This window comes from Onychostoma macrolepis, chromosome 14, assembly GCF_012432095.1.
Source record: "Onychostoma macrolepis isolate SWU-2019 chromosome 14, ASM1243209v1, whole genome shotgun sequence".
In the NCBI taxonomy this organism is placed as follows: Eukaryota; Metazoa; Chordata; class Actinopteri; order Cypriniformes; family Cyprinidae; genus Onychostoma; species Onychostoma macrolepis.
Window position 1 is genome coordinate 17,573,455 of NC_081168.1, and position 12,635 is coordinate 17,586,089.

Genomic DNA, 12,635 nt, shown 5'->3' on the forward strand with positions numbered 1-12,635 from the left:
TGAGTTTATTATGAGTGCACTGATCACTATCAGGCCCATGAAAATGGTCTTATTGATTGCACCCTCTGGAGGGAATGACAGTCCCAGAGACCTTAGTTCTTTTTGGCTGGTATATGGTGGGGTGAATTTATTTTTAAGTGATGGGTAAAAATAGAAAGGTTCTTAGAGATACTATTCAGTGTGTGGCAACCACCGCTTGCACAATAACCCAGAAAATCTTGTTGCCGTCATTCTGTGAGACTTTCTTCCTGTTACCAGGGAACACTGTGCACATTATTCCAAACATCAACAAAGGAAGGAATGAGACCCCCTCCCGAGCACAAAGCTCTTACTCGCTGCCCTCTCAGATAGATTTTTTTCTTTTCATTGAGTCCATTTTAGTTCAGTCTAGTTATGAACTTAGCCATTGCTTGCACTCTTGGCTGCTTTCATTGCAAGCTTTTTTTTATTTTTATTTATGACTTGAGTGGGATGCGGGGATCTGCATGATTGCGTTCAATTTATTTGCCGACGCATTTGACAAAACAAGCCGAAACTGTGTCTAATGTGAGGTTTGTGGTCGCACGGCAGCACTTATTCATTTCAGTATTTTAAGCTGCTGTTAAAATGCTCTGCTTTGTCGCTTTGAAAATGTTTCAACATGAGCCAACTGGGATGTGAAGGCAAGTGATGACACCCTTTCACAGGCACATCAGATAAGACGTCAGTGTTATCCCAGGGACTCGACCTTCACTGAAAGGACTCGTTTGGTGTGCTAGCATGTGTCACAGAGCTCTGGCTATGAGTAGACATGAATCGAGCCTTTGCTTTCACCACCATGTTTCACTGCTTCTGACTTTCCTCTCCATCTAGCATTTCACAAAATGACATCCTAATGCAATTAACCCGTCACCCCCCTAACCACTGGCATTTATCCTTGAACATGAACACCCGCTGCCCTGGTGATTAACTCTATATTTCACCTTGTAGTTGTTCTTGTGTATAGTTGTTGGCTCTGCTCTTATGACAGACTGTAGGGTAGCTGAATCAGACCTGCCGCCTGAATTGTTGGTTTAAATTTCACAGCTCATCATGTAGCTCTTTGTTACAGGGTATTATTGATGTTTTCCCCCTGTCGTGCTCATTGTTTACTTGGGTTTTTGAGGCAGAGTTGCCACTAAAGAACCTCCTGTATGTTATGTTCTTATATCTTTGTGTTGTCTTGCAAGTGACCTTGCTTGGACGGTATTATCATTGTCAATTAACAGAAGCGGATTTTAATCAAATAACGGACAATAATTAGGTCCCAGTCTTTAGCATTTCAAAAGGCCTCTTTGGAAGTAATTGCATCTTCAGATGTTGAATTATCTGTTATGTCGACTTCCACATTGGGAAATGATTATTTCATTGACCTTGCTACTCTTGCATCATGAAGGCTATGAAAGGACGAATTAAAACTAATAATGAGACTCTGTGTATGACTGTTTTTCTGTAGGAGAATCCATGAAGTTGGCCTCAGGAGAGTTTGCAGAGGATCCCTGTTCTTCAGTGAAGAGAGGCAACATGGTCCGCGCTGCACGTGCCCTTCTTTCTGCTGTCACTCATCTGCTTGTACTGGCGGACATGGCTGATGTGTACCAGCTTCTTCTTCAGCTCAAGCTGGTGAGACACATGCGCACACATTTTTACTCTATGAAAAGTTTTCACCAAAAAGTGAAAATTGCTATAGTTTATTAACTACATTTTCTAAAATATGAATTAAATAGGATACAGAAATTGAATAAACTGTAAATCAACATATTAAAGTTATTCAACAAAACATTTAGTCAAGAGCAGTGAGGGATTTCTTCTGTCTTTTGTTGTTTGATTAACATTAATGACAGAAGGCACAGCTTTATTAGGCTGCTGTCACAAGACCTGTTTCACGGATCCAATACTTATACATATGCGTTTTCTTTCGCAACTTAAGACAAAACCGACATGAGGATACTCGCCAGGACGACCATTTTGACATTATTTTGTGTGTATTTGGCCACTTAAGCGCAACAAACTTTGTTTGTTTGTTCGCAGCGCTTTGGATGTGACTGTGAGCGCACAGAAAAGCGCCTCTGGAGTGCACGAGTACCGAAAGACTTAAAAAGACGTGCAAATAAAACATTTCTGTGATGCACCAATGACCAATTCTGTCAACTGTACCAAAACGCGAGCTAAAGTCTTGTATCGCAGCGTGCAGCAGCACTAGATGCGCCGATGTGAAGAGAAGGTCAAAGAGAGATGCGGTACAGCTGAATCACTCACGTTGTTTTCAAATGACTGGTTGTGTGAATTTATTTACTCATCTAACCTACACGCTATATTGAATAAATGTTTTGCAGGAATTTCCCTCATTTTGAAGTCGAAAGCTGTGGGTATATATGCGCAATCCCACACCGAAATTCAGGACCTGATTAAGCATAATTCTACTGTACATAGAATTGTGAAACATGACTTTTCCAAAACTTTCTGGGTTTATTTATTTTTCCAAAACTTTACAGGCCTGGAAATTGCTGTTTTAAAATTCCATGACTTTTCCAGGTTTTTCATGACCGTATGAACCCTGAATGTGACGATCGGGTGCGGTTATCTAAATCAGACAAAAATATAGGTGTGGGCGGTTGGCGGGTGGATAATTTATTTGAAGCTGCGGATTCGGGTGACGTTTAGCTCATCTACGCATCACTAACGCGCATGCATTTTTATTTGCATGTCACGTTTCACTTATAAAAAATGCCAGAACATTTGGTGTCTGTCGAGAGTAAATGATGACACAATTTTCATTTTTGGGTGAATGATTCTTTTAACATTTTGATCACTCTAGACATGCCCGGAGGGGTTATGTGAAAATGGGCAGAGTATGTGCTCGGCAATTTCCATTTTATTTTGGAGTGGCTCACATCATGCCAACCAGCAGAAACTCTCTGGCAAAGTATCAGGCTGGTCTTTTTGAAATATGACACTTGTTGGAAAACAAGTTTTAAGCTGGAAATTAGCCAAAATGTGTTGTGCATACAACTGGTGCTAACATTTACATTGTAGATGGCTGATAGCAAAGTTATTTTGAATCTTCATATCTTGCTGCATCACTTGGACTCAGTCCACCACTGATTTCAGATTTCTTTTTATAACCCCCTTCATTATCTCTACCCCTCGTCAGTCTGTGGATCTGAGAAAAAGCGAAAGCCGAAGGGAGTACCGCAGGGAACTGGCTTTGGTCCAGAAGGCTGGGTAAAGCACATAAAAAGATGCCTGAGTTTAGTCCTATTTACCCCCTTCATCATCTGCACTGGTGTCAGTGCTTTTATTACCCTCTGGTTTTACTGCCCAACTCTTCTTGAACTTCCAACAGTAATTATATGCACGGCAAACCCAGTTACTGTGTGTGAATATTAACACTTCATATATAAAAAGAAAACCCTGCATGGCAGCTGGTTGTTGCAAACATTTCAATTTGTTTCACATATGCCTAGGTTTTATATTAGATTTGTTTGCATTTAGTCTATAGGTTGTTGGTACAAACTAGATTACATCCCCTTTCTGTTTCTGCAAGCAACACGCTATTGAATCACATTTTGCGTAGTCCCTGATGCAGCGTAGAGAGGTCTTGCCACGTTTGTGCACAAAATGATTTCACCATGTTGGCAGGTCTGTGAAAATCTCCCCTATTTCATTGAAAATATTATAGGATACAGGTGGATTATTTTTTCAGATTTTTATGCCAGTGTTTTTTTGCTTGAAGTTTATGATGGACGTTCGTGCAAGTGGAAGCGGAAGCTTTCTCGTGGAAGAGTAGGCGCTGTTTTTCTTGCCTTTTTTTCTTTGTTGAATTGTTCTGGGAGCTCAGCTTGAATGATCAAATGAGAAGCTTTTTAAGTATGCTTGTGTGACCATGAAATATTTCTCGTGTCTGATTTTGACTAATATACTAATGAATTGGCTAATGCATTTGTTGAATTAATTGGAGTACACTATGAAGGGGGAAATCATGATGATTTTTTTCTTTTTTTTTTTAAACAACAGTGGTTGAACGAAGTGCACTGATTACAATTTGAATGTAGGTAGCATGAATGGTTAGGTCACTAATCATTTTTCAATACAATAATTTCATATTGATACCTTTTCAGGGCTCGCAAAATCGCTAGCCCGAAGTCCCGGGGCTATTGTGTTTTCCAGTCGGGCTACCAAAATGTATCACTGCCTGCCCGACGGGCTCCTTAAATACAGATCTCCCGCGGGTCCTTAAAAACTCTTAAAGTGAGTCTTAAATTTAAGGCCATAAAAAGTTTTAAATACGTTAAATGGTATAAGAAATGTCTTAATTATAATTTCTAGAGGTCTTACAGTTGGGGACGGAAAGACAAGAGTCGCGATACAGCAGGATTAAACTTCAAAAGGCAATGATGTCATTGAATAAATGAGCGCTGCACGTTTCAAGTCAAAACGTGGCGCGGATGTCTTTATGTGAATGCATCTGAAGGGAACCGACTGTCCTCAGAAATGTGTCGTTGGCATTTTAATTTCATCTAAACTATAATTCCTGATAAAGCAGCATTTATGAGTGCAGGGCTGCTTTGTGTACAGTGTTTCCGGGGAAACCGCAATATTTCAGCGCTCCTAAAGCGCCACCTCATGGCAGAGAATTAATTTACATTTCCAATAAGCCTTTCTTGCTGTTTATGGTCAGATCAATGCAAATATCAACTTTTTACGCAGCAAACACATAGAGTTGTAAATGAGAAAGAAGTTAATATGCCTTCTAAAAATTTAAACAATTAAGACAGTAATATTTATTCATTTTAAATTAACAATTTATATGCTTGATTTATCAAGATAAGATTATAAGATTTTTGTTTTTGTGAAAACCTGTATCTGAACTGTAAATCATGTAATTTTATGGCTCAATACTGTATGTTACCTTAGACACTGTCCAACCTAGCTCATTCTGTGTTCATTTTCCTCGTGCAGCTCTTAAAATGGGTCATAAATTGCCTTAAATTTATTTTTAAAAATTCTGCAGATACCCTGTAAATAGTGAAATAAGATTCCTTCCTTCATATTTGTTGATATTTGTGTATTGAAAATATTTTTGATTTGACATTTAAACTCCTATCTGATTTTTCTATATTTAAAAAAAAAAAAAAAAAAAAAAAAGGTCGTCTTTTAATTTGGGCTAGTTAAATTAATTTTCGGGCTACCAAAATCTGAAGAGTACCTGCCCGAAAGGCTACCAGGGATTTTGAAATTTTGCGAGCCCTGCTTTTCAATCGTACAGCTTTGTTTTCCCCTTATATATGATGTTTTCTGACACTTCTCTCTCTCCAGTTCTTTCTGTTGTCTTTATCGATAAAAAGTAGAAAAGTTCACAATAAGTTCTAAATTTTAGTTTATCCCGGAAGGCCCTTTTAATAGAGTTTTATGGTGATTAAGAAATACAAAGCCTGCAGGATAAATGCATTAATGATTTTCAGATGTTGCACTTAATGTCCATAGACCATAGATTAAGAGTTTTTTCTTTAACGGTTTATTGTACTTGACCCACAGGTTGAGGAGAGTCTGGTGAAGGTGCGTAATGCTGGCACTGAGCAGGACCTGGGTATCCAGTACAAAGCTCTGAAACCGGAGGTGGACAAACTGAATGTTATGGCGGCCAAGAGGCAGCAGGTAAAATGCAGCCTCTCCTCGTACTAAATGTTCTCATAATATGAAGAGATCTAATTTCATTCGGAGATGTACTGACTTTGAATAGCATTACATCCCCCACCCACATGTGCAGCGTGGAGCTATGTATGTAGCACTGGTTGAAGATTTGATAAGTGTAAGCACGAACAATCTTCTTTGTACCGGTCGGGGAGGGGAAAAGCAAGACTGGGTTGGAGCAGCTAGACTAACAAAATACATTTAAATGATATGAGAATTGGGTCTTTGGGATTTTTTTTGGGCATATCAGGATAAGCAGTAGTCAGCAGTGATGGATTTCAGGATTAATTTTCCAGGTGAGCTCACTGATTAATAGAATGAACGTTGTTTCGCAATTGAGAGAGATTATAGTATATTGACAATGCTAATTATTTCTCTTTTCGAATATGGAGTAGAGCTGTTCATTTTATTTATTCAGCGTGATTTCCCCTCTCATGCTACACTGGGCCCTTCTAAGTTTATAATTTCGTGAATCTGTCGGCAGACGCTACAGCCTCACTCCCAAGGTGCAAATTGCTGTGGTATTAAATTTTTGAAAACTTTTTCTACTTCCATCTCAGAGGAGTTATGCTTTTTTCCACCGAGAACAGAAGTCATTTTCAGTGAGGGCTAGTCCACACTTGGGAGATCTCAGGTTTGACAGCAAAGATCGATCATGAAAGCACAAAAATTGACCCTGTCCCCCCCCCCCCCCAATCTTCAAAACATTTCACACAGATCAAAATCCTGTCAACTATACTCAAACTGGCCACAAAGTGTGTTTTTTTTTTTTTTTTTTTCTTGGCTGTAACTTGTGTTCTGACAGACAGTAATTTGTCAACACTGTACACTGACTTTAAGTATGGGGCAGCAACAGCAACACTTTAGAGATTAGAAGGCATTCACGCAGGATGTATTCCCTCTTTCAAACAGCTAGACAGCGTGCGTATGGAGCAGGCCACTGATTATTAACTTGACACATCCTCTTAAAAATGTGGCACTTATGATGTGAAGGAAAAAAAAAAGATGTCCATGTGACATTATGTACACTGGCAATAAAAAAAGTAGACAAATTACCTATTTGTTCACTTAACAGAAGTGATCATATTTACTTTGGTTCCACATGGCATGCGTTTCTACATGGCATATTTGCCAGGCTGTACGGTCATGATCTGATTATGAGCATGTGTGGCCCCTTGGGGATTCTCTTTAATGTCCTTATTATGACATGCCTGTAACATCACCCCTGAATTCTCCCTCTTCATATGACAGGAACTCAAGGACGTCCATCACAAAGACCAAATGGCGGCGGCTCGCGGCGTCCTTCAGAGGAATGTTCCCATGCTGTACACGGCTTCGCGCGCCTGCCTGCAGCACCCAGACGTGGCCGCGTACAAGGCCAACCGGGACCTCATCTACAAGCAGCTGCAGCACGCTGTCTCCGGCATATCTAATGCAGCTCAGGCTACCAGCAGCGAGGACTCCAGCTTCTCCCAGTCTGCAGGTGGAGGAGAGCTGGCCTATGCCCTCAACAACTTTGATGTAAGTCCGTGGGCTTTTGGATGTCACGTGTTTGGGCTTGTTTCTCTGATCCAGACAGAAATAGCAAGCCTATATGCTGTGTCAGTGAAGAATTGTTATTCAGCAACACGACCGAGACTAAACTGAGAATTGGCCTCCCTCTAATTGAGGGGAATGTGCTCTGTGAACATTGTCATTTAGGGAATAGGCGCTTTTTTTTGGCAGTTGTATTGGGATGGATGCCATATTGCATGCTGCTGTGAGGTGCTAATCTCAAAAAAGGGTTGAACAACAGAAAAGCTTATGCACTTTTCAGTGAGGGTGTGAAAATCCAATGAATGGCTTGGTCCAGCTTTAGGTATGGGATGTAGATCGTGAAATATTCAGAGTTCACGGAGAAGGTTATATTGAAGAGTTATGAAATATGCAGCTCCTTGCAGACCTTAGGCTTGGCTTAACGTGTTAAAAATTCTTTAATTGCTGAATCAATAATTCATCTCCATTAGAAAGTCTGCAGAAAGATCGGGATTTGGCTAAAAATGCAACAAGGCTTGATTTTTTTTTTTTTTGGAAATTTTGCTTTCGGGTTTGTGAAAAGCGCAAAGTTGTTTTGCAGCCAGTGATGAAGATGAGCATATTGTGTGTTGGATCTAACAGCAGTTGCATCACCCTCTGCAACTGCTCCACACAATTTTATCAACAAAGAGCGTGAGAGCAACGAGTTGTTGACAAATCCGGTGTGTGATTGAACTGTGTCGAGGAGACGGTAATCCAGGATTGGATCAGATTAAATTTGTATGTCCAAACAAAGCTTGAGTTACTGACCTCAGAGAGTCTTTCACAAGTCTGAACTTCTTTTGCAGGGTTGAGTCAGGTCAGCACCAAAAACTTATGGGAAATAACATGACAATTTGACTAAGGCAGCAATACATTTTTGTCCTGATGTGACTTGTTTTAAATAGTTCAGATCAGAGTCTCTAAATTTAATTTGAGGTTAAGGGTAGCAAGTGATCATTAGCTATCCTTCATTTAATTGCACTTTGAACAGTTAGTCTCCTTCCGGAATAGGATGCGAACCATTAGTCTAACCGTTTTTGGTCTGTTGCGCACTCAACATTTGAAACAATCAGTTAGTGAAATAATAAATTCAAATGATATGCACGAACTGAAATGTTGCCATAGAGATCTGATAAAAGGGGAAAAAAGTAGGTTATAATGACACCAGCTGTTTTTTTGAGCATAAGGTGTCTACATATTTCTTTTGAATTTGGTCTAGCAAATGTAACCTGTACTTTTAAGTAATGTTCCTGATGGACAGAGTGGAAATGAACCTTTTTCTCATTATCCACAGTGACTGCTAAATTTTTTTTTATTCAGTTCCAGCTCAGTATATCTGTGAAATTGAACAGAGCATTAAATCTCGACAAGCTATTTGTAATTTTTTTTTTGCTGAATTGGTTGATTTATTTTCTAAAGCTGTTTTTGTTTTTAATGTTGAAAAGAAATGCCAAAAAATTAAGTTTTTTTTTTTTTTTTCTTCAAGGCTGCCAATTGTGGTGCCTTGTCAAAGCTGAGTAAAATGTCCCACATTGAGAGAAGAAAAAAATTGTTTAATTTCCACCCTGCTGATGGACATCAGCATAAAAACATCTTAAAACTCTCTGCTGATCTCAAATACAATTTGTTTGAATCTGTAGTTTTTGCGATGACTGACTGAAGCAGGTGCCTCTAATGAAGCTTAAAGCTGTTCGAGGAGTGTTTACAGACTGTGTTGCTCTTGATGTGCAGAATATACTGTTTTTACTTGCTGCTTTGAAATGGATGCTTTCAGTCATGAAATAATGATGAGATAAGTCTTTAAGAGATTAGCACAGCACTTCATTTCATCTCTAAAATCCCTAATTATAGGGTGTCTTATTAGTCCAGCTCAAATAAACAATTTTATGATGTATCGTATATGTTTGCCTGCACAGCTCAAAATAATTTGTCAATTAAGGCATTGTACCTCCTGTTAAACCTCCTCAGCATCCTCTTGTTAAATTTGCAACAAATCAGTCACCACAGGTACTCGTCTCCGTCTCTTGTGGCGAGAGGGTTTGCTCATCAGATTTCCTCTGCCTCGATTAGCTGTTGAAAGATTTTGCACGCAGTGGTGTCAGAAGTGGCGTCGCTCTGCTAAAGAGAGAACTCGCACATCAAATCAAACCCTGTCACTCTGTTCTTTCACCATTTTCTTTTCTTTTTTTTTCTTTTTTTTTTTTTTTTGTCTTCTGCAAAAGTGCAATCTCATCCTTAGTTCTGGGGCCTTTAATTATTGAGGTAATGGGTTATTGTCTTGTTTCGTGAGTTTTTGTGCTCCTTTTGTTTCTCCAAACTGTCTCTGGGGTTGTTGGCTCTGAGCTCAGGGACTTTAGAAAGCTCTGATCTTCAAAATCTGCTGTCTCTGGGGCTCACATGCTCAGTTACCTACAAGGCATTTATTTATATATCTTGTCTCTTCTTGCTTCCTCACTCTCATAGGATGAAATCACCCTTTTTTCTTTTTATTTTTTTTTTTTCATCTTCCCACTTGACTGCGAATACATCTGTAAGTTGATAGATTAATGCAGAATTCATTAGTCATCTACAGAGCTGTAGGTGTAGTAGCATGAGTCAGTTTCTCTCTTCTCGCTCTTTCGCACCCCTCCACCCATCTCTCATTCCCTTTTCCCTTTTACACGCTGCAATTATCCCTCGTCATTCTACAATAATGAATCGACATACTCAATTTTTTTTTTTTTTTTTTTTCCTGCTTCTGACTGGAGCCCAAAATGCATTGTTTGTCGATGGACTTACCAACTGTACCGTTTTCTTTGTTTTACGACAAGGGTTGGATTCCACAGCATCAGGCCTTTGTCATTTGCTGTTCTCTTGTTCTTTTTAGCTCAAAACCATTAGGAAGTGATAATTTAATCATGTGAAGCAGACTGCAGGATACACCGAGACAAAATTTAACGCTGGCAACAAAATTAAGTTTATAGATTTTGTTGCATATGGTTCATCAGATTGAGTATCTGCGAGAGGCAATTAATCTGAGATGTTTTAAATGAATTAAGAGTTTTCAAAATGTTTTTGTGGTAACCCAAGGCTAAGAGTGTAACATGGTTAATTGTAAGTGAAGCAAATGTCCTGTTTTTTTTTTTTCCTTTCCTTCTTAGCCAATCAATACTCGGCACAACGCATGTCGTGATTTCTAGCAGCCTGCAGCTCTATCCGTACCTGCGGCTGCTAGAATTATGGGTACCCTCGGACCTCCATTATATTGATTGTGCTGTACTATGTGATTGGCCCAGTTTTTACTCTTGACCTTGCATGCTGCTTTTCTAGGGAATTTTAAAATGCTGTATAGAACTCATCTTTTTAGATTGATCTACAGACAGCTGAATTTTTGCTACCGTACTACCTTCTTTTTTTAATGATTTCCATTAATGCTAAAACCCGTTATAGTCTTATTTTAGCAATGTGTTGTCACTTGCTTTGAATAACCAGGTGACTTTTTGGGGGGTCTCGAGTTATTGCTGATGAGGGTGTCTTTTGCAGCTCGTGTCAGGGCCTGGCGATATGTCACATTAATTCACAATATTTTTAATAAACCTTTGAGTAAGTTAGCATATGCAGGGATCAACGCTAAGGATTTTTTCTACTGCCCTGCCACAAAAAATGAAATAGTTGCTGTTATCATTGTTTTTGATCTGTTATCTTGTATTCTAATAAGCTTATTTGACTCCAATATTTTAGATATCAATTAAATTTTACAATTCTATTTCAATTTCAATACCACAGCAAAAATCACTAGCCAAAAATAATCATAAATATAAAGTTTAAACATTTATTAAAGACAAGTGACAGCCAGTAACTACATTACAACAAATTACAAGTATTAGCACAAATAAACATAGGCCTATAGCACAAAGATAAATGAAATGATGCTTTAGGTTTTTGTTTTGTAGATATTGAAATTGAAAAATCACATAAAATAACATTTGAATATTCTTCACTCTGTGTTGCACCTTCAATTCGATTAGATTTTTCATAGCCATTTGACATTTTAATCATGGATTAAAAATTGCAATGTTTGATTTATATTAGACTGTATAATTTCAAAATCTGAAGCAAAAACAGAATGACCCGACTTTAGCTTTGTGAAATAATGCTAACGTTACATAAAACATCGGCACTAAACAGGGCTGAATGAGACGCTATTTCACTCTCTGCCAGCAGGCGGCGCTCATGGAACAGTGATACAGCGTTTCCTTGGTTACCACTATTAAACACAGCAGCCCTGCGCATATTAACACCAATTTAATATGCATTCTACGGAGACAAGATGAAAAGAAAACGCCATTTCTGAGCCAGTTCCGCTCAGAAACATGTTAATTTAAAATTCAATATTTGGATTTTCTTCCTATATTTCGCGCATTGTGAACAGTGATCTTGTTCTGCCTGCTAGTGCTACAGTGTTTTCTCCTCTTTGTGTCCGTCATCATCTCTGGCTTCTGTTAACGGCCGTTTAAAGACTAATTATAATAACATAATATTTCCACACAAATGGCATTTGGGAAAATGATTGCAGTGCAGTTTGTGTGCAAGCACGGAACAGAAGATGCTCTAAAATAAAACAAAAAATGTCTGGTTGATTGGTGCATCTGTACTCCTGTGTATAAATTCAATATAGATTAATCATTGTTAAAGTTACTTGCCAGAATGTGTATTTTGACTAGGGATGCAACGATACCATTTTTTCAGAACCAATCCAATCCGATACCAGCGCAGTTTTTTATTTTTTTTAATCGATTGTAGAATTTCTGTACTTCTGTGTTGACCTGATCGTCACTCTTTTGTGTTAAACACAATCTACTACATATAGATAACTTCATTTTAATGAAAAATAACAAATGAAAAAAATATATAATCATAATCTATGACACAAATACTATTATAAACTAGGTTAGTGGATAATTCAGCAGCAAAAGATACTCTAGAAAAATCATGGGTGCACAATTTTATAAAACCTAGTGAAACATTTTTATTTACAAATAAGTGAATGTGTAGGACTAAATCTGGTAAAATGGTACACATTGCTCTTTGTATTGTTGTAAAATACATTCATGAAAAAACAAACAAATGCATTTATATATAAATATATACTATACAATTAAAAGACATTTCTTTTAAATCTATAGCACAGTAATGAAGGCAGTGACATATGATAGATAGGACAGAACAAGAAAGGCTATTAATAATCTTTCATTGCGCAAAAGTATTATAAAACGAAAGGCTCCAATACAGAGCGGCACAAAGTGCTTATGCGCATCCTGAGTGCAGAATGATGCGCTTAAATCAACACGGAGTCACAGCGCGCAGGCTGCGTAACCCTCCGAGTA

General features: G+C 38.4%; 1 protein-coding gene across 1 annotated transcript in view; it reads left to right on the top strand.

Annotated features, from left to right (window-relative positions):
* Positions 1-12,635, top strand: part of ctnna1 (catenin (cadherin-associated protein), alpha 1) — a 101,819-nt gene that overhangs the window by 7,727 nt on the left and 81,457 nt on the right. The window contains exons 4-6 of the mRNA XM_058797205.1: positions 1,475-1,641; positions 5,557-5,676; positions 6,964-7,233. Coding sequence (XP_058653188.1) covers positions 1,475-1,641; positions 5,557-5,676; positions 6,964-7,233 — 557 coding nt within the window. The remainder of the gene's footprint in view (positions 1-1,474; positions 1,642-5,556; positions 5,677-6,963; positions 7,234-12,635) is intronic.